The sequence below is a fragment of the Patagioenas fasciata genome, chromosome 24 (assembly GCF_037038585.1).
Source record: "Patagioenas fasciata isolate bPatFas1 chromosome 24, bPatFas1.hap1, whole genome shotgun sequence".
In the NCBI taxonomy this organism is placed as follows: Eukaryota; Metazoa; Chordata; class Aves; order Columbiformes; family Columbidae; genus Patagioenas; species Patagioenas fasciata.
In genome coordinates, this window is record NC_092543.1 from 8229379 (window position 1) to 8251120 (window position 21742).

General features: G+C 56.1%; 2 protein-coding genes across 3 annotated transcripts in view; one reads left to right on the plus strand and one right to left on the minus strand.

Annotated features, from left to right (window-relative positions):
- Positions 1-13661, plus strand: part of BCL9L (BCL9 like) — a 38821-nt gene extending 25160 nt beyond the window's left edge. The window contains exons 2-8 of one of the 2 annotated variants that reach the window (XM_065855569.2): positions 1932-2295; positions 3419-3541; positions 4182-4386; positions 5130-5214; positions 5453-7838; positions 8081-8341; positions 9605-13661. In XM_065855569.2, the coding sequence (XP_065711641.1) occupies positions 1995-2295; positions 3419-3541; positions 4182-4386; positions 5130-5214; positions 5453-7838; positions 8081-8341; positions 9605-10755 (4512 nt within the window). In that variant the 5' untranslated portion in view covers positions 1932-1994 and the 3' untranslated portion in view covers positions 10756-13661. Of the gene's footprint in view, positions 1-1931; positions 2296-3418; positions 3542-4181; positions 4387-5129; positions 5215-5452; positions 7839-8080; positions 8342-9604 lie in introns of those variants that run through there. The other variant, XM_065855568.2, reaches the window with a different exon arrangement.
- A 1279-nt stretch (positions 13662-14940) lies between these two features.
- On the minus strand, positions 14941-16913 carry CXCR5 (C-X-C motif chemokine receptor 5). Its single transcript, XM_065855794.2, has one exon. The coding sequence runs from the start codon at positions 16776-16778 to the stop codon at positions 15789-15791; it is 990 nt and encodes a 329-aa protein (XP_065711866.2). The 5' UTR covers positions 16779-16913; the 3' UTR covers positions 14941-15788.
- Between the last annotated feature and the right edge of the window lie 4829 nt (positions 16914-21742).

Consider the following 21742-nt stretch of genomic DNA (forward strand, 5'->3'; position numbering starts at 1 on the left):
CCTTGCCGAGGTGCGCGGGGAGGCAGCGACTCGTGGCTCGCTGGTCAGGCAGGCGGTGGCGCGGGCCCTGCATGAGGGATCTCGCTAACTAGCCCGGAGTGCCCGAGCAGGCTGTGCCGCAGCGCCCTTCGTGCTGGCTGCTCTCTGCAGGCAGATGCCGAGAAGCCCCTTCTGCAGGTGGGGAGCTCACTGGCAGTGGATGGAAGCTGCAGCCTGCGTCTTGTGGTGATCGCCAGCTTTTCAGGGGGGTCTGCCAAGGCTTTTCTCCCCACTTGTGTGCTGTTCTGGGCATGGTGTTTTGCCTCAGCGGAGCGAGCGCTTGGCTTTTGCCGGTGGAATGTCCTCAGGCCCGCCTTGGGCAAGCCGGGAGCAGCGTGCGGGCCCTGTTGAGCTCCCGTGGTGCTATTTAGAGATGCGGTGTTTGGTCTGGAGCCGGTGCTTCCTGTCCCTCGGTGGCAGATGAAATCTGTGCACAGCATCTGGGCTGCTCAGTCCAGATGGGAAGAGGAGACCACTTGCCCAATAATCCCCATGTGCTGGGAAATGTCTCTGCTTGCGCATGGGAAATGTTCGCAAGTGGGTTGTGGGGGTGTCATGCAAAGCACATAGTGGGCGTAAGTAAACAGAGCGATACCTCAGCTCCCACAAACACATGGTTCACCCTCCTTCCTCCATGCTCCCCGAGAAGCAGAGAAGACTTGGACAGGCTGTGGGGGTTTCAGCAGCTTTGGGGTCACTGGATGCGGCAGTGAGGAGGCTGTAGTGCAGGAAAGTGGGGCCCCCATGCAGGAAGAGTTATGTCCTCTGGATGGAGAAAGCAAGGAGCAGTTCTCACGGGGATGTGCATCGTTCTGCCCCAGGACCGTGTCCGAGGGCTCAGTGTTGAACGAGGTTCAGGCCGGGACGAGTCAGTGTGTAAGAGCTGTGTCTGGAACTCAGGGACACCCTGTGTCTGCTCTGGTGGCCCTGAGGTGAGGCTGATGTGCTGTGCTGCCTGTGCCATGTTCAGGAAGGTTGCTTGCTGCAACTCAGAGGTACTCACAGGCCAGGAGGGATGCAGCCTGCAGTGCCCAGGGTCCCGAACACACCATGTGCTCGGGTACTGTGGAGCCACGTCCCACTCATCTGTAAGGCCTGTGCAGAGCTCTGAGCGGAGGAATCCCAGCATGAGCCTAAGAGACTGCCAAGGCAGATAGATCTGCAAGGATCTGCTGCAGCATTGCTCAGCTGTGTGCATCCTTCAGCCCAGAAGCTGGTGCGTTCTGCCCCAGCCGCCTCCTCCTTGAACCACTCTGCCTCAGCCCGCGGGGCTGTTCAGGGAGCTGGGCTGGGTCTGGAGCAGGAAAGCTGTGCCCTGCTCTCCCTGCAAGCCTGCGGCACGTTGCATCATCCCGCCGAGCTGGAGCTGCTGCTGGAGTGGATGCTCCTCCACCCAGGGCCTTGGAGCAGGAGCCAGCACGGTCCCTCTGGCCCTGGGGAGAGACGGGGATGGCACTTGGCTGACAAGTGCTCTTGCCTTGCAACCCACCGCCTCCCTCTCCTCTTAGTCTTCCCCTGCCCTGTCCCAGGCTTCTCTTTATAGGCTTGCATCAAGACCATTTTCTGTCTACTCAGTTGTCTCTGTTGTGTTTTGCAGAGCAGAGGAAACTGATAGAGCAGCAGAAGGGGGTTCCTGAAACCAGTGGGCCACTAGATTTCTGTTCAGGTTCACAAAGTTGCCTGAGTTCTGGAAAGACCTGCAAAATAGCTCTAAGGATCCTTCCGCTCACAAAGGGCTAGGCTGGCACAGAGCACCCCGGTCTCGTCATAGCCTCAGAAACGAGGGCTCTTGTGTCCATGCCTGCGCCTTGGAGCGCAGCAGCGGCACCGTGCCCTGGCCATGGGCAGTGTCCCTGTCACCTGTGCCCACTCGCCACCCTCTTCTCTTGCAGGTTTGTGACCGAAAGGCCTGGGAGCTCCCTGCACTGGCGCTGTGGGAAGCGTTAGCCAAGCCAATGCACCCTGACAACAAACTGCCCAGCCATGGCAAGGCAGGCAGCAGCGGTGCCCCGGCCCAGCACCACAACGTGAACCAAGCGCCCACCTGCAATCTGGGCCCTAAGGGCGTGGGGGTGGGCAGCCATGGCAGCAAGGCCACCCAGATCTCCCCTGGCAACTCTGGACTGAAAAACAGCCAGAACACTGTCCCAAACTTCAGCTCCTTGAAAGGCAAGGTGAAACGGGAACGAAGCATCTCAGTGGACTCTGGAGAACAGCGAGAAACCAGCACACCTTCACAGGACGCAGAATCAAAAGGTAAGACTCCTAAACCTTGCCTCGGCACGTCCTTCTTGCAGTTGCTCCAAGCGTCCTGGCAGGACCCAGGATGGGAGCAGCTGTGAGCTTCTTGGGTTTCTGTGCTACAGCTTCTGTCTGGGCTTGTCCTGGCTGCCTGGGTGTCTTTGCATCACTGCTTGTCACATCTGCGGTTTTGGGACCGGAGTGGCTGAGTGTTGTCTTTACATTTCACTCCATAAACTGTTCGTTATGCTGAGAATCTGGGACCCTGGTTTTCATGGAGTACTGAGGCCGGCAAAGCAGGAGCGCGGTTCACTGAGACGGTGCCGAACACCCCTGCTTTGCAGTGTGCGGGCTTTCAACTCAGAACAGAGTTAGTTGTTTTCTGTCTGCTCGGTGCTGGCAAAGAGCTGCCCTTGTGGTGTTCTTGCAGCTGCCCGACGACTCAGTCGTGGTTAGCGAGGAGGTGCTGCACGGGTTGCTGTCTGAACAGTTCTGTGGTTTCGTCATCGATGGATGACTCTTGTGTTACAGCACATGGCTTCTGGAGAAGGGCTGAGTCAGTGCTTCCAAGCCCTCTGGCTTCCCTGTAGCCTCTTGCATTCCACCAAGCACCAAGCTCTGTGCCCAACGGCTGCCGGGGACGCCTGAGCATCTTGTGGGGGTTTGTCAGAGGAGAAATCTCAGTGGTGCCCTTGATTTCAGCCAAGACTCACACTTGGCCACCGGACGCAGAGCCGCTGCTCTGGCTCGTACCCCTAAGCGTTTGGTTTCACAGCCAAAGCTGCGTTGCCTGACTACCTTAGGCCAGAGCGTTTACAAGTTTACAGAGGGCATGAAGGCCTCTGCCTGATCGACGTCTTTGAAGGGCAGAGTCTGTCTCCTACAAAGGATGTGAACATGCCCTCTCATTCCATTATCAGGCTTTAACTGCTAAATCATAGACCTCTTAAATTTAGGGTTAATGCCTGAAGCTCTCTGGCTTGGAACAGCAGTTAGACATGTCCTGTGTTTGCAGACTCCTCTGAGACAGTAAGAAATACATCTCATTCTGAACCATTGGCTCTCCGAGGAGTGTCTCACCAGGTCTGGCTCCTGTGCTGGGTCACCTCAGCTCTCCTGATGGCTCCGTCCTTTGCAGGTGAGGTGGCTCCCCGCAGCAAGCGGCGGTGCGTGCTGGAGAGGAAGCAGCCGTACAGCGGGGACGAATGGTGCTCTGGGCCAGACAGCGAGGAGGACGACAAGCCCATCAGCAGCGCACACAGTGAGTGTTGAGGTGGCATGTCCTTCCGCTATGTTGCTCTGGCCACAGCAGTGGCAGAAACGCATTTTGAAAGCGTGCCTGGCTTAAAGCTGGTTAAGCACGCCTAGCCTGGCCATAGTGGCAGCCAGACCATGCGACGTGCATTGTCCGTGTCGCAGAGAATAAACCTGTCCAGGTTCTCTGCAGCTGTGCTGTAAAGGCAGCTGAAGCTGAAGAGGTTCTTGGGGTCTGGCCAGTGGTTCAGGCAGAGCTGAGCTGGCCAAGGCGTGCACCGTTTGGAGCAACCAAATGGGGGGTGCAGTGTGTGTGCGAGCAGCCAGGCAAGAGGAAGGCACTGCATGCCCCTGGTAATTGCAGTGCTTATTCATATTAATTAGAAATATTATTTGATAATGGCTGACGATTGATAGTCACCACTCCAGTGGACAGCATCCCCGCCTTCCCGGGCTGGGGGACCGGGAGGAGGCAGCCGCTGGCTCTGGGGCAGCGGTGGGGAGGCCCAGGCGGGTGCTGCCATCTGCCGGTGTCCCGGCCAGGATTGGCCCCGGTGTCCCGCGGGGCTCTGCCACGTCCCCTCCCCGCTGCCCATGCCACTCCGCTTGGGCTCTCCGGCAGCAGCTCATCCCCTCTGCTCCCGCAGGTTGTAATGTAGCAGATCCTGCAATGTCCACGGCCTCGCAGCTTGGCCCAGGGTCCAACCCGCTGCCCAGCCTGAGCGAGAGCAGCTCGTCCAGCGTGCCCCATGGTGCTGCTCCCAGCTTGCGGCCGGACGCTGCGGGAGGCGGAGGGACAGGAAAGCCACCTTCGCAGTTTGTTTACGTCTTTACAACGCACCTTGCTAACACGTAAGCAATAAACTCCATCTGTCCTGCTGACCTGCACTTGGGTACCAGGGAGCTGGGCAGACCCCTGCCGCTTTGGTTGCACAGAGTGGGTCCCTCCTGAGGTTCAGGAAGTTTGCTGGCAGCTACTGCTGGTGGGCAAACTTTTGTCTTAAGCGCACAGTTCCTCCCAGTGACGCCCAGCACTACGTTCTGCGGCGTGCACAGTCAAGTACATCTGGTCAGCGTGCAACAAAAAGACTCACCCGCAGCAGTGTGGGCCACTGGTCTGATTCGGAAGTGTCTAAGGGGCTGGGTGTCACGTGGAACGCTGTGTAACACTTAGCGTTCTCCACTCATTTCCTCCCTTCTGTCCCACAATGTCTCAGCTGTGGAGTCTCAGCAAGGCTGGTTGGTTTTAGAGCTCTGCTGTGTCACGGTTTCAGTGCGATAGATCCCAGAACATCCCACCAACAGCCACCGTATGGCAGCAGGCGCATGGCAGAGCTGAGTGCCCAGCACAAGTCTTGGAAAGCGAGAAATTCCAGAGCAAGTGACCATCAGTTGGAGAATCTCACGGGAGCAGACAGGAGGACTCTGAAAATAGCCCTTTTCTCAGGGAATATCTCCCTTTTCTTTCTTATCTCAAATCTCTCTAGAGATTTCCCCTTTCCCATGGGACCTAAGGGTGGAGATGGCACCTGGGCTGGGGATGGGTGGGATGGGGCACAATGCCAGTTCTCCAGTGGTTTGTGCTCTCTTCTCAGGGCTGCAGAAGCTGTCCTGCAAGGCCGAGCTGACTCCATTCTGGCCTACCATCAGCAGAATGTCCCACGGGCAAAGCTAGACCAGGTATGCCAGCTACGAACCAAACGCTGCTGTCAGCACGCGCTGCTGACTGCTGACCCTGCCCTTCTGGTGGGGCCGTTCTCCCCCAGCCCTTGGCTCTGCTGCGGAGGAAGGGGTTGTCAGAACGGTGAAGGTGACCTGCCGCAGGGCACGTGTTCGGGACAGGTCTGCTGCAGGGTGCAGGGAAGAATACCTACCCTGGGTTTTTCCTGCTCACATTTATTTCACTCTTCTCTGACAGGCACCAGCTCCTAAAGTGCTGGGGGTTGCCGAGCCGCTTCCACTTAACCCTCCGGCTGCCAACACTCCACAGTCCCAGCCGCCGGCACCTCCAGTGAGTCAGCCACCACCGCAGCCTCCCCCTCCGCAGCCCCCGCCTCAGACCATCAGTCAGACCCCTCTGCCTGCAGCCAGCAGCCTGCCCCAGGAGGGGACGAGTGAAGATGTCCGGAGAGATCTGACTCCCAACTCTTTGGGGAACAACAGTGGCAGCAACCAGGCTGGAAGTAACCACCCAAATACGCCCACCGCGTCCACCAACACCATGCAGCCGGGGCAGGTGGACTCCTCCGCCACATCCAGCTCCAGCCTCCTTGGGGAGGGCCCGGCTCCAGGGCTGCCGGGGAATGGGCAGGCGGGCCTGGGCCCCAGGAACCCCCTGAACTCAGAAGGGCTCTCCAAGGAGCAGCTGGAGCACCGGGAGCGCTCTCTGCAGACCCTGCGGGACATTGAGCGCCTGCTGCTGCGCAGCGGGGAGGCCGAGCCCTTCATGAAGCCCGGCCAAAATGCGGGTGAGGGTGGGACGGCTCCTCCGCCACAGGCAGCCCCTGCCCAGTCTGCTGCACCCCCCGCCAGCATGAAGAAGTATGAAGAGCCTCTGCAGTCCATGATCTCCCAGACCCAGAGCCTCGGTGGGCCCAGCCTGGAGCACGAGGTGCCCCACCACCCAGGCGCTGACATGGGGCAGCAGATGAACATGATGATGCAGCGACTGAACCAGGACAGCCTGACACCGGAGCAAGTGGCCTGGCGGAAGCTGCAGGAAGAGTATTACGAGGAGAAGCGGCGGAAAGAGGAGCAGATCAGCATCCACGGCCGGCCCATGCAGGAGATCATGATCCCGCAGTCCATGGGGAGCATGATGATGCGTGGGCCCCCCCCGCCCTACCACAGCAAGCCTGGGGAGCAGTGGCCGCCGGGGATGGGCAGCCAGCTGCGGGGACCCATGGATGTGCAGGACCCCATGCAGTTGCGGGGAGGGCCGCCGTTCCCGGGGCCGCGGTTCCCTGGGAATCAAATGCAGAGAGTCTCTGGCTTCGGTGGGATGCAGAGCATGCCCTTGGATGCCCTTGGGCCCATGAATGCCATGCAGAGGCCGGTCAGGCCTGGCATGGGCTGGAGCGATGATCTGCCTCCTATGGGAGGCCCTGGGAACTTCCCGCAAGGCAGCCTGCCCTACCCGTCGGGGCAAGGGGACCCCGAAAGATTCATGAATCCCCGTGCCAGGGAGGAGATCCTGCGGCACCAGCTGATGGAGAAGCGCCAGGTGGCGATGCAAAGGCCCATGGGGATGTCCGGCAACTCCATGGGCCAGGGCATGGAAATGGAGAGGATGATACAGGCTCACAGGCAGATGGATCCATCCATGTTTGCTGGGCAGATAACAGGGGACAGCCTGAGCGGTGCCCCCATGGGAATGGATTTTGCAGGCACTCGGGGGATGCTGAGCCCCCCTATGAGTCAGTCGGGCCTTCGGGACATGGACGCACCCATGGGCCCTGGCAACCTCAACATGAACATGAATGTCAACATGAACATGAACATGAACCTCAACGTCCAGATGACCCCGCAGCAGCAGATGATGATGTCGCAGAAGATGAGGGGCCCTGACATTATGGCCCATCAGGGCATGAGCCCTGAGGAGCTGGCCAGGGCAAGGGCTCAGAACAGCAATGGCAGTGCAATGCTGGGGGGACCGCAAAAAATGATGATGCCCTCCCAGTTCCCCAACCAAGGACAGCAAGGTTTCTCTGGTGGGCAAGGGCCTTACCCCAACATGCCCCAGGAGATGGGCAGTGGCTCAGACATGTTCAGCCCTGAGCAGGGCACCATGCCCGTCGGGAGCATTGGTGGCACCACCAGGCTCAGCCACATCCCTCTGCCTCCAGCCTCCAATCCCCTCCCTGTGCAGGGGGGCAACCTGGCCAGCATTCACCCGGCGCCTGCCCGGGGGCTGGGCCGCCGGCCCTCCGACCTCACCATCAACATCAGCCAGATGAACTCGCCCAGCATGGGTCACCTCAAGTCTCCGACCCTCAGCCAGGTGCACTCGCCACTGGTCACCTCCCCTTCTGCCAGCCTCAAGTCCCCGCAGACGCCCTCGCAGATGGTCAGCATGCCACCTTCCAACCAGTCTGGGCCCCTCAAGTCCCCACAGGTGATGAGCTCCTCGCTTAATGTCCGGTCTCCAACTGGCTCACCAAGCCGCCTCAAGTCCCCTTCTATGGCTGTTCCTTCCCCTGGTTGGGTGCCGTCTCCCAAAGCCACCATGCCCAGCCCGGGAGTCAACCAGAGCAAGCAGACGCTCGGCCTGAACTCCTCGGCTTCCATGGGAGGACTGGATCAGGGTAGGCTGGGTGTCTCGTGTGCGCGTGGGTGCTCGGTTTTGGTGTGCGTGAGAATGGTGTTTCTCTCCAGCCCGTGTACTTTTGCAGGAGTGGGGAGACATTTGTGCCCGTGCATGCCCTTGCGTCTCGTGGAGCCAGGTCTCCTTTCCCAGGAGTCCAAACAGGGCCTTTCTGGGTAGATGGGAGGGAGAACAGAGCAGCTTTTACTTCCGCCCCTAAGCTGGTCTTTCTCTTGCTTGCAGGTTCTCTCCCTCCTGGGCCTCGGAGCAGCTCTTCCGCACCTGCCAGTAACACCTCCAGCACCATGAATCCCAACATGCCTTTTACTTCCTCTCCAGATCCATCCCCCTCCCAGAACCCCCTCTCGCTGATGATGTCCCAGATGTCCAAGTACGCCATGCCCAGCTCCACACCACTCTACCACAACGCCATCAAAACCATCGCCACCTCCGATGACGAGCTGCTGCCAGACAGGCCGATGCTCCCACCTGGAAGCATGTCAGGTACGTACTTCTGGGGCTTGTGATGGGTCAGACTGTCTTGTGGCTGAGGCACCAGGCAGAAGAGGGCATTAGAAACTGTTCTCCCACCGACTGCCACGTCAAATAGCTTTGAATTCGCCCTCGTTTGTCACAGTCTGCTCATTCCTCTGCCCTGTGCCCAGGCTGTCCTGCAGCTTTTGGCTCAGGTGTGCTGTCTGGAAGGACGTGAGCCACTCTGGTGTTTGAGGCACTCTTCTGCCCCAAGCCCTGGAAGTTTTCCGAATACCTTTACCCTACGCGGCTGCGTTGGCCTTGGATTTTCACGGCCCCTGGAGTTGTCTCAGGTGCAGGACTTGCAGGCAGAGGTCAGGTCTGCTGCTTGGGGAGCCCCTGTGTTCTCGTGCAGCAGGACAGGGGTGCGCTGAACAAGGTCTGGGTGTTCTGAGTGGGGCCCAGGTGCCTGCACAGGAAAGGCTGCGTCGTAGCACAGTTCTGATTTCTGTAGGCGGCAGCCAGATACGCTCCGCTGGCTGGTGGCACTGGGGAGGACAGCTAAGCAAATGAGTGTTTTTCATCACTTGGTGACCAGCCCGAAGGGGAATTCCAACACGCTGTACCGCTTGATTTAGGGGTTTAAAGCTGTCTGATAAATATTTTTGGCAGTTTTCAAAATGAAGAATCAGCTTTTTGACTCTTTCACTACTGAGCAGCCACTTAAGTTGACCACAGGCGTGCAAACACATTGGCTTCCTCCTACCCCGAACCCCTCCGCAGGCGCTGATGGCTCTGCCGCGCCGATGAGCACAGTCCTCCCTCGCACACAGCGCCTGTGTTGGGCTGACAGCTCTTCGGTTGTTTTTCCCTCGCAGCCTGAGGTGGTGTGGTCGCGGGAGCTTGCCGGGTGGCTGACCCGTGAAGGGACGCTCCTCGGTGCCTCCCAGGCAGCTGGGAGACCTGCTGAGGTGGTGGTGTTGGGCTGTCCCCACATGCAGAGCCAGCTGAGGCTCTAAAATCAGTGGGCTGTAAGGAACAACAGATCCAGCATGGCACTGGATGAAGCTGAAATCGCTCTCTGCTGCTGGTGGACTTACAAGGGATGGAGTCTGGGGCACTTTTCCTGACGCTGGTGCTTTGCAAGCCCATCTTGCAGCTGCTTACTGAGCATCGGGCTCCACACCCGAGCTTTCTGAGCAGCAGTGCTTGGCAGGCTTCCAGGGTGTGGATTTGGCAGCCCAGAGAGGTCTATGGGCAGACTTACCTCTTCTCTCCTTTTCTTCTCCTCAGGTGTGACGGGGAATCAGCCAAATCAACTGCACTTGAACTCTGTGGGGCCTGGATCCTCCCAGAGCCCCATGGGAATGAACATGCCTGGTCAGCAGCCCCTCTCCCATGAACCACCCCCCACCTCCATGATGTCCTCCCCAAACCCGCTGGGCTCCAACATTCCTATGCACCCGAGCGCGCCGGGGGCAGGCGTGCCCCCCCCGAACCCCATGATGCTGCCCCCGGGGCCCCAGGACTCGTTGAACCAGCAGTGTGGCCCTGTACCCAACAGCTCGCAGATGATTCCTTCCAACCAGCTGGTGTTCCCCCGCATGCAGCAGCCCCACAACGCCATGCCGTCCCCCGCCGGCGGCATGCCCATGGCCCCTGCTGCGGGAGGTGGCCCTGGGATGCAGCAGCACTACCCACCAGGGATGCCCATGCCGCCTGAGGACCTTCCCTCCCAGCAGCCCAGCCAGATGCCCCCCCAGCAGCACATGATGGGCAAGAACATCCCCCCGCGGATCGGCGAGCCCTACCCGCCCGTGCTTCCTGGTGTGGCGTCGGTGCTGAACGACCCCGAGCTCAGCGAGGTGATCCGCCCCACGCCCACAGGGATCCCTGAGTTCGACCTGTCCAGGATCATCCCCTCCGAGAAGCCGAGCAGCACCTTGCAGTATTTCCCCAAGAGTGACAGCCAAGCGCCCAAATCGCAGCCTTCCAACCTCCACCTCATGAACCTGCAGAACATGATGGCTGAGCAGCCCCCGGTGCGGCCAGGTATGAACGTCCCTGGGCAGCAGGGCGTGCAGCGGGGACTCGGCGTGCCCATGTGCCACCCCGGACAGGTGCCCATGCTGGGCAGGACAGGCATGCCGCCCCAGCAAGGCATGATGGGCAACAGCATGCACCAGGGCATGATGTCCCCGCAGCAGAGCCTCATGGCCCAGCAGAACTTCATGCTGATGCAGGCCAAGCAGAGGAGCATGTCCGTGTCGGGGGACATGTATGCTCAGACAGGACACATGATGTCACCTCAGGGCTCTCTCATGGGGCCCCCGCCTCAGCAGAACCTCATGGTCACACACCAGATGAGGCAGAGGAGTGTGTCCCTGGACAGCCAGATGAGTTACATCCCTGGGCCCGGGAACATGGCGAACCTGCCTTTCTAACCCCGTCTGCCACTCGGGACGGCGGGACCCCGCTGGCTCTACGGACCTTTTAAAACCTTTCGCCAGGGAGGGCTGGGGGCCAGCGCCGGTGCAGTATGCCACGGGGGATGCTTTTCATATGGGATTCGCCTCTACACAGAAAACCAGATGTGCAGTAAACTTGATGTGAATTGGGTTTCTTTTTCCTTTCTGTTTTGGGGAAGGGGAGGGCTGAGGGGCTGGGAGTGGGGCTGTTACTTTGAACCCTGCGTGGTGATCAGGGACATCCAGACCCTGCCGCAGTTCGTAAAGTTTTCATTTACCGTTTTCTTCTGTCAAGTGCTTTTCTTTCCCTTTTTTCTTCTCTTCTTTCCTTTTTCTTTTTTTTCTTTTTCTTTTCCTTTTCCTTTTCCTTTTTTTTTTTTTTTTTTTTTAGCAACCATAATGTGCAAGAGGGTCTTTGGAAATAGCTGTAAATAGGTCGCTGGGAAAGGCAAAACTTGTGCTGGTTTTTAATTGTTCTGTATTTCTGTGTTTTAATAGAAGCCTCAAAACATGTTTAAAAAAAAAAAACAGAAACAAAAAAACATGCTAAAAGCAACATGTACAAGGATTGAAAACTCGTTGGGGGAGGCAGGAGCATCCCCCAGGGTGCACAGGGCATTGAGAGATCCCATTGTAGAGTGACTGTGTCAGACCTGTGTTGTTCACACATCTGAACGGTTTCATGTGTGGAGTGTGTAGTTTCGCGCAGAGCTCGGCCTCCTGCGAGGCTGTGCCGAGTAGACGGACACGACCGACGACTGAGGGCTGTTGAGAGTCCAGAGCTGCAGCCCCGGTGGAACGCTGCGCGGGCACAGACGGGCTCCGAGATGAGGTGATGCGTTCCTGTGCTTCCAGGCGGGGCTGGCTGGGACCCTTGCTCTTTGCAGCTGCCCGCACCAGGGGTTTACCTGGTTTACCTGGCTGCCGTCCCCTGCAGCTGCGCTGCGGCCCCTCTGCCTCTGCCGTTGCGCGCTCTCCCAGGTCTTCCTCACGCTTGTCGGTTCTCCTTCTCTAGAGTTTCGCAGGAGATCTTTGCTCCATCTCGTCCTGAGCTGCTGGCAGCATCCCACCATAGAGGTCCCGCTGTTGGAGATGACCTGTTCCTGTGTGAGATCCCCATCTTGGTGTAAGAGCTGTCTTGTCTGGGGTCAGTGGTGTGGCTGTCCCGTGCCTTGGACGGGAGAGGCCCAGGTTGTGTGGCAGCTGCTCGTTCCTCCGGCTTTTCTGGATGCACTCCACCCTCCCCATCCTGCTTTCCGTAAGGTCTTCCCACGCATGGCAGTGGTGATCGTGACCTGTGTTTGTTCCTGGAGGGGGCTGCAGGGTGAGGCGCTTGCTCTGCCGCACACGCCGCAGCAGCTCTGGAGCTCCGCGGGGACCGGATTCCAGCACGGCGTGCCCGGGGTTGTCCAGCGGTGACCTCGGGGCGCGCGACTGCCCGAGGAACACTGGCTGCAGATTTTCTCTGCAGAGCCAGACTTAGCAACTACCTCTCCTGTAACAGAGCTCACCCTTCCCTACTCGCTGCTGCAGGGAGAAGGGGGAGAAGAGGGAACCACAGAGTCCAGTGAGGAATACCTTAAAGCCTTGAGGCATTTTGTAGCGCGCAGTCCTGAGCAGGAAGAGCCGGTCTGGGTTCAAGGGAGGATTTCGCCCTGGTCTCCTGCTTTGCGTGGTTTTGTTGTATATGATATGAGCGAGCAGCATTTTTGGAGGTGGAACAATCCCTGGAAGTGCTCATCCTTCCCTTGGCAGTAGGAGCAGAAGAATAAGCTGCAGGCTGGACTAACCAAGTGTGGTCTGGACCTGGTGTGTTAGCTGCTGGGATTCTCCATCCTTTCGGAGTGTGCATTTCACGTGGGAGTACGTGGCTCAAACAGATTGAGCTGCTTCTAAGCTTAATTCGCCTGAAAGGCTGTGGCTTCTCTTGGCTGCACTTCAGGTGTTGGCTCCTGGTAGTCTCGCGTAAACATCCAAATACTGATGGCAGCCACAAACCTTGCTCATCACCCACCAGCTAGTCTCGGTTAATTTGAAGCCATAATATTTTCTATATGGAAGATCTTTGTCTGTAGGCAGCTGTTGTTTCAGCCTGGTGGAGATCTCCACGTGTCCGTACCTTTCCTGTTGTCCCTTTCGTTGCCTGGGGCTGGTGGTCCCCACCCGTGTCCGCCTGCAGGCCGTGGTGACAGGGACCTCGGTGCTGCCCCTCGCAGAGACAGGGCAGCGCGGTGCCAGTTCTGCCTGATGGCGCGAGGGAGCCCTGTCCCCCAGTGACAGATGGGTAAGGAGGAAAGCTTTTGACTCAGCAGCCCTGGATGCAAAAAGGAAATCCTGACACCCGGTCAGAGCCGGGGACCGTGGAGCAGCGACTGGACGACCAGCCAGTCCTTGTTAGACCTGGGTTTGCCAACAGCCGGTTGCCCACTGCCGTGAGCTGTGTTTAGTCTCGTGTCTTGTAGTTTATTGCTCGGCTCCTCCGCTTGAGTTCTGTGTACTGACTCCACCTAATCACAGTGAAAGGTTTGCCCATGTTTTAGCCATGACTTCGCCGTGTTGTTCCAGCTCCAAAAAAAGTGGATGCTGGGAACCCTCATCTTTCAGTACGTCAGATAATCGCGCACCTGGAATTAGCTTTCACATTGAGGTAATGGTGACTGACCTGTTCTCTGTCATCCCATGGAGAAACTTCCCCAGTCATTTTGTACCATTATATAAATATATATATAAATATAAATATATAAATACAATATGTGAAGACATCTTATTGGTTTTTATTTGAAACAATTTTTAGGCTTGTTTTTGGGTATCTGTGCTGCCTGTAATGTATTGACCTGTTTTATAGGTGCCTTTTTATTAAAAAGACAAATTTCAAAACCTGACCCTGTCTTCAGTGAGCTGTGTGATTTTCGGCGGGGCTGCGAGCAGGTGTGCTCAGCCAGCATCACCTGCAAGCTGGGGCTGATCAGAGCGGCTCAGCTGGCCATGCTACAAATACCTCGTGTCTGGCAGGACATGGGACTGGATGGTTGTCCCAGGTGAGTGGAGGGGCATGCCCAGGGATGGGCGGGGGACAGGCAGGACCACCCTGAACACCTTGGGTCCCTGGGCAGGACTGCAAAGCAAAGAGGTGACCTAGTGCGGGGACTTGCTGCCGAGCCCCGCAGTTCACCCTCGTTCTGGGCACCTCGTGGCCTGGCAAAGCTCACGTGCGCTGCGGCTGCTGCGTGCTTGTAGGGAGCCAGAGCAAACGTGGAGCATGCCGTGATGGCAGCGGGGTGAGAGGCTGGTTTTGGGGGCTTGGAGGGAGAAAGGGGTCATGCTGCTGCCTGTGTGCAGAGCTGGGGTTGCTGCACATGGCAGCCCAGGACCCCTGTTCACGGACCTTGGTGGCCGTGGCACCACATGTCCAGAGCCGCCTGTGCTAAAATAGGGATGACACAGCAGGCAGCAGTACAGACGATGAAGTGCTTGAGCATGTTTGGTTCTGGGAGACTGGGGTGAGACGGCACATCGTCGTCTTGATAAGGAAAATGAAACCGTATGTGAGTCAGAGCAGGGCAGGGGGTGCGAGGGTGTGGGGAGAGCCCCTGCTCTGCAGCACCCCCAGACACGGTTCTTTCGCACGACCCCTGGTTTGTGCACGCTCCTCCGCCCGGCACAGCCCCGTGACTGCTGCGTGTGGCAGGATGCTCGCTGAAACACCCGGCTGTCTCCTGGGAGCCTTGGTCACGCTGCAGGACATGCAGAGTGCTGTGCTGCCTCAGGGGTCTCCATGTCCCCTTCTTCGGGGTTGCCTTCTGCAGGGACTGGGACTTTCTCTGAGCTGTCTGCCCCAGCATTGTTTGCAGAGTCAGTTTGGATTGACTCCAAATGCAGTGTGGCCTGCTGGGGCAGGGAAACCTGAGCACGGTGCTTATGAGCCCTGTGGTCTCCATGTGTGAAGAGCAATGCTTGTCAGAAAGCTGCCATCAACCCACTTGGTGTTCTCTGATGCGTTGCCTGTGCAAAAGTGACACGACTGCAGACAATGGCTTACAAGCACTATATGTGAGAAGAAGGTGTTTTATTTAACTGTTGATTACAGCTCACATCAAAACTTTCTAGAAGTTTACCAACATAGCAGTGCTAAAACCTATAGTAGTAATATATGTGTAATCTGTTCACCCTTAGTTTGTGTGCAGGTTTTATTTTTATCTTGTGAACACTGTAAGATTTTTTACACTCTCACTGTTCATTTTTTCAGTAATGTATTTGTGTAGGAGCACAGTTCCCATCAGAACCGGGGCTGTGAAGGTGTTTACATCTGCAACGAGTTTGCTCACCGGTACAAGCGTGGAGGTAGCAAGGGCGCGCTTCAGAGAGCTGCTCCTCCTCTGCTGGGCGTACGTGCTTGCACAACCATGGTTGCCATTACCTGCAGGTTTCAGCTCTGAAGACGCAGCGCTGCAGGAAATGGTGGACTGTGCTTTGTAGAAAAGCCTCATGGCTCGGGGAGTTTTCTCTTCAACTCACAACTTGAGAATGAGCTGTTGAGCTTCAGGCACATCCCTACCAACCTGAGCCAGTGAAATGGAGACCTGCTTGGCTTTTGTCCTTAGTCCTTGCTCACCGACATAACTCCATGTTTACCAGGTTGCGCTTCTTTCCTTGCCCCGGCACCCCAGTCTCGTGCCTGGCTCCGTGCACAGGGTGCCTGCAGGTCAGGTTTGTGAGGAAGAGCTGGAAACATCAGGTTCAACCCACTCGGGTTTGTCCAGCCCTGACAGAGTGACCATGGGACAGCCAGCATTTGCCAACAGCTGCCAGGTGGATTTCTACAGCTATGAGAACCAGGAGGTGCCAGCAAAGACGGGATTTGGGTGTTGGGTGTCTATCAGACCTCAGTTTCCTGAAGTGTGAAGAAAGTGGTGGGGACATGCGTGAAGCAGGGGACTGAGGCCACAGCACGTGTGCGGCTGGGAAGGCGAACCTCAGGCCAGCGCTGCCCCACAGGCAGCCCTCACCTGCTAGAAAGTGGAGATGGACGTGGTGTTGTCAGACTCAATCCCGCTGCCCTTCCTCGTCACCTCCAGGATCTCCTGAAGGGTCTCCTGGCTTATGCAGCCGAGCTCCTGCAGGATCCTGAAGAAGTCATTGCGGAACTTGACTCCAACAAAGGCGTAGAGGACGGGGTTGAGGCAGCAGTGGGTGAAGCCAATGGCTTCCGTGACCATGATGGCCGTGTCCAGCTGATCTTCCAGGAGGCAGTTCTTGGTGAAGGCTTCTAGCTTGGTAAGCGTGTTCAGGAAGATGACGATGTGGTACGGGCTCCAGCAGAGCAGGAAGACGCCTGTGACCAGGATGGCCACGCGCACGGCCTTTTGCCGCTGCAGGCGCTGGGACTGACACAGAGCCCGCACGATGGCCATGTAGCAGTAGCACATGACCAGCAGCGGCACGAAGAAGCCCACGGTGTGGTAGAGGAAGCGTGTTGCCAGCCAGACATTGTTGCCATCGATCCCAACCTCTGGAAAATAGCAAATGCTGCGGTTGCTGTCATCTGTCCAGACTTCCATGAAGATGAGGTCAGGTAACGTCAAAAGCAGCGAGCAGAGCCAGACAGCCATGCAGGTGAGGTGGATGGAGCGAGCTCGGCGTTTGCGGTAGGTGTGGATCGCGTAGACGATGGCCAGGTAGCGGTCCACCGCGATGCACCCCAGCAGCATGCTGCTGCAGTAGAAATTGATCTTGTGGACAGCGCTGAGGATCTTGCAGAGGAACTTCCCGAACACCCAGCCGGCCAAGCTCTCCACCACGCTGAAGGGGAAGGTGAGCAACAGTGCCAGGTTGGCCAGGGTGAGGTGGAAGAGGAAGTTTTCTGTGGTGGTGCGAGACCGCTTGAACCTCTCTAAAATGACCAGGACTAGAGCGTTGCCCACCGTCCCCAACACAAACATCAGCAGGTAGATGAGAGGCATGAAGACCTTTCTGAAGGGATCTCTCTGGTTGCCAACCATGGACGAGGCTGGGTTGAAGCAAAAATAGCCCTCCAAAGAAGGGGTGGTGTTTTCAGCTTCATAGTAACCACTCAGCTCTACCTGGCTCTAGGGGAGAGAGAGATTCCAGTTACCAGAGGGGAGTTTATGAACAGGAGAACCCATTTAATCTTCTGGTTCTTGCTGAGTTACCTGCTGGTTGTTCTTGCTTTCTCACATAGTACAGAACCCTCCTCTACCAGCTCTCCCAACCTTTGCACCCGTTTCTGACACCAGCCATCCCCGTGCTGCCTGCTGTCAGGTACAAAGGCGGTGGGATTCACTGCAGAGCGCATCTGTACCTCAGTCTATGTGATGCTGTCTCCTTCTGCCTCTCCTCCTCAGAGACCTCAGAGCTGCCCAGGGCAGAGCAAGGCAAGGTGGGGACAGCAGCAGCCATTCCATAGCCATGGTGACAGATGCTGGAAAGAGCAATCTGTTCTGTTGGTAAACCCTGCGGTTTTGAATTAATTGCAGTTGGAGCAGGAAAGGGAATCTGAAAATAACCGCTCGGACCCTGGACTGACGAGGAAAGTGCGACAGAGCCACCACAGATATGGTTCACGCTTCACCCGCTGTAGCTCCTTGCAGGTGAGCAGCCTGTGTTGGGCTGAGGTTGTGCACCAGTCCTGGGAAGCTGCAGTTGCTCTCTGGTTGATGTTCTGGCCGCTTTGGGCACCTGGCCGGAGCTGGGCATTCACAAAAGCAAAGGGCTGGGACGCAGACAGGAAGTAAAAGAGAGCGGCACAGGAGGCTTGTGGCGAGCTGAGAAATGAGTGGCAATTGAGAAGAGCTCGTCAGCAGCCACCCCGCGCTCCCCCACCCACCCCTGCTCCGGAGAGCGGTGCCGAGACCTCGGCGGCAGCCACAGCGGAAGCTTCTGCTGCGGCTTTCATACCTTTCACTGCCGGCTGCAGCCGTTTGCACCTGCTGCTCCTTCCCCCAGCCGAGTTCCCACCTAAAAATACCAGCCCTGCTTTAAACAGCTTCAGAGCACTCTTGGGGTTTTTCTTGCTCCCTCCGCGTGCTGCTGGGCCAAATGACCATGACCAGCCTTGAGCCCTGTGTTGTGCCTGCCTAGAGAAGGGTGATTTATGTTTCTTCTCCAAAACCTCAATGCACGAGACTGTCTTCCTCTAATGTAATGGTGGGGCTGCGAGCATTTGTATTGCCAGAGAACAATTATTTTTCCAGTTTACTGTAGGATTCTGGAGACTGGAGGTTGCTGCCAAAGATAAAAGCCTTTAGAAATCCCTCCCAGTTTGTTTTCTCCCTGGCTTGAAAATATTTCCTGCCTAGTCAGTTCCTGGGCTCTTTCAGGATGTACCAAGATGCACAGAAACCTGTGATGTGTTGGCCAGGGCCACATCCTTGAACCTCCTCAAAAACAAAACAAAAGAACCCACAACCAAACCAAAAACCTTTGCGATTTGGCTCAGTGACCAAACTTGGCTGCTCAGGATGCACGGGTGACCAGCATCAGTTTCCAGCATCGCATTCGGAGCCAGAGGTGCGGAGCCTGTGCCGCTATCAGACACCATCTGATGGCTGATAAGATAGCAGGTAGGGCTCTTACGGTAAAAGCCGCGGGCCGGGGAAGCGCATGGAGCTGTGTCTGAGGCCTCCGCTCATGTGCATCTCCGAGCCGAGCTGCGGGCGTGGGTGGGAGCGGACAGAGATGAGCTGGAGACAATTAGCAGAGGATGAAGAGTCAGAGCCTGGGCTGGGACAGGAAGGGCAGGAGCCAGAGCTGCAGGAGGTGCCAAGCGCAACAAGCCAAGGCTTTTTGGGACACTGCTGCGATTCCCATTTTGAGGTCTGGAAGCAGGTGGCTGCCTGGTCCAGGGTGGGAGAAGTCACCAGTGGGACCTTTGTACAACAAAAGTGCAGCCAGGTTTGGGGGTAGGTGATAAAGTGGCGCCTTCTTCTGTAACCGAGCAGCCAAGTGCGTGCCTGGGAAAGCCCATTCCCATGTGCGCTTTGTTTGGGGATCCCTTTTCCCCTCTAACCCACATCTCAGAGTTATTCCACTCTCTGTGTGTCAGCTGCTTTTCTCAGTTCCCCGCAACTGCCAGCAATCAAAACACTTGGCTGCAGAAGAGAAGCAGCTCGTGCGCAATGAGGGGTTTTCCACGTGAGTCATTCCCTCCCAGCCTGCGCCAGGGCCGGGACAAGCGCAGTTCCCAAAGCCTTAGAACTGAAATTGCCCACATCAGTGCAAGTTACTGTTGGAGCTTTTGCTCATCCTCTCTTTGGGTGCAGAACCAGGGAAACCCACAGATAAGAGCAAAGCCTTTGGAAATACCACATTACTGTGGCGCAGGTGCCTTTATGGCTCTCAGGTCACGTCGGTCCCATTATGTTGGAGAAAATTGCTAAACTAAGGTTCTGGAAAGTATGGTATACAAAGAAGGAATCCCAGTGCTGCTTGATCCTCCTGCATTAAAAGCGATGCAGCTTTGCCACGCGCAGCCGCTTGCTTATAGCGTGCGACACGCTGCAGCTTCCCTGGTTTTCTGCTGGTGGGACAGGTTTCCAATGGAGAGTTCAGCTGGGGGAGATGAACAGGGTTGAGTTTGGTTTTAATATCCCAGCAAGCGTTAGCGCTGACACTGAATTTCTGTGGGGGTCAGGGAGAGAAGTGTCATTTGCAAGAAAGTTCTAAATGAAACCACCACTATTCACAAAGGATTTTTATACTGGGTGAGTCAGAAAAAATACGGAGCCTTGGGCTTGCCCCTGCTACATCTCCTCTCTCTTCCCTAGTGTATAGGACAAAGGAGGGACAGAAAAATTGCTAAAAATTAAACCCAGCCTTTTTCTCTTCAGAGAAACTAACCTGAGGTCTGCTGCAGAGAGCCACTGTATTAAAAAATAAATGTTGAGCTGCAACCTTTGAAAGGCACCCTAATCACAGTGCTGCTGTGGGCTTCCCCTTGGACAGCACAATGCGTTCTGAAAGGTGCAGCTGCTGTCTTCTCACTTGCAAACGCAGAGAACTACAGAGCAGAACACACAGCGTTATCACTCCCTATTAGAAGAAGTACTCGCAATTCACCTTCCCTTCTTTACAGTTCCCCTCTGGTAAGTATACGGCGTGTTTTTCTTTCAGTGGAGCCTACGGCAGCCTGTTCGCCAAGAAGGCAAGCAAGGGTAGGAGCGTGTGTAGTTGGACCAAAGGTTTTCACGCGTGGAGAGATTATAGTATTGGGTTTAGCTTGGGTATTCCTGCTACGTAAAGATCGTAGACAAGATTCCAGGGCTTTGCACGCTGTGTGCACAGTCATTTATACTGCTGAAGGCTGCTGCACAAGGTGCCTGACTCAGAGTGATGGAAATCAGGTTCTTCAGCCCAGCCCAGCTTTATCCGCCCTCCCTGTTGTCCTCTCAAACAAGCAAAGCCAGGCGCAACTCACCAAGTCGTAGGTCTCCGATGAGTAGCTGACAGGGCCCATGGTTTCAGGGGCAGGATCTGTCTCCCGTCCAGCAATTTCAGCAAAAGTTGTTCTTTTTTGGGGTGGAGTTAGTCATTTAAGCGAGTAGGGAGGGACACAGCATGTAACAATAGAGTATTTGCAAGGCAAATGAGCTCCAGGCAGTGACCTGATTGATGTAAAGATTAGCATCTAGCTTTATAATAGTTGGGTGGGTGGGTGGTTGTGTTTTTTGTTTGTGGTATTTTTTAACTTTTAAAGCACAGATTGAAGAATCCTCGTTCCTCTGGTCTGTACCAGAGAAGGTCCAGAACGCCAATAGGTCTTCTCTGGAAACCCTCAGGGCTCTGACCCATGTCCCTCCTTGTCCGAGGGAGTCCAAAAGCCATTGGGAAGCTCTGTTCCCAGGAAAACCCACACTAGAAACCACCCCAGATCCAGGCAAGGCTCCACGATTGGCCACCTTCCTGCAGTGCTGGTCTTGCCCACAATAAAGATGTGAAAACACGATATCCTCTGCTAGTGGAAATGGACATTTTTGGCGTGGGAATGACAGAGCTTCAGGGGGGCCATTCCAGAGCAACAGACACCAACAATTTCACTTGCAAACACACACTACGCTGAGAAAACTGCGGCTGTACAGGCATGACCTGTGGGATCTGGGTGTTGCTGTGATGTGAAATGTGGGAAAGACGACGGTGAGAGAGAAGAGCATGGGAGAAAAGCAAATGGGGAGAAAGGAAGTTTAAACAAAAAATATGTCACTTCACAGGCAGCTAAGGAACTGACTATGGCAGAAAATAATCACAAAATTCAATGATAAATATTTGAGGGATGTTTTGGTGTCCACACATGGGAATTCCTGGCCAAACTCTGATTTTCTGCTGCAGATACACACGTGCACTGGAGAGCTGTTCTCGTCAGGAACATATCACTTTCTTAACTTGTCTAAGGTATTCTGATAGTAACAGTTCTACACAAGGGTGATAAAACGCACTGCTTGCCGATGAAGTTGCTGTGTTCTGTATAACTGCGTCTGACGGGCACGTCCAGGGACCAGTTCGACACCGCACTGTCCGAGCTCTGCTTGAGAAAAGCCCGATTGCTGCTGGCTCTTGAATCATCTTACCTTACTTGCTGTCTTATTTGCTATCACCATAACTAAAGCTTTGCCTGTGCTGCTTACGGATGTCAGCCCTATTTACTGATCTGTTGATTTCTGTTGTCATCTGTTCTGTTCAGTCAGAGCGCCCTGTTTCCTGTGCATCTCCTTGCGAAGCGCGGCGCTCAGCCCAGCGCAGGGCGGAGGTGGAACGCGGGTCCCCGCTCAGCAGGGCTGGAGCGGCAGCAGGCACGGGACAATGGGACCTGTGGGGACCATAAGGCGGGCCCAGAGTGTCCCTTGTGCTGTTGAGGAGTAAATGACCTAAAAACAGCTGTAGAGGTGAGGAAGTAGGAAAAAAATGCACTGTGAGCAGAAATAAATGGGCTTCTCTGTCCTTTTCTGCCTAT

Coding starts and splice junctions, on each gene's coding strand:
- CXCR5 (XM_065855794.2), bottom strand. CDS start 16,778: ATGGTTGGCAACCAGAGAGATCCCTTCAGAAAGGTCTTCATGCCTCTC.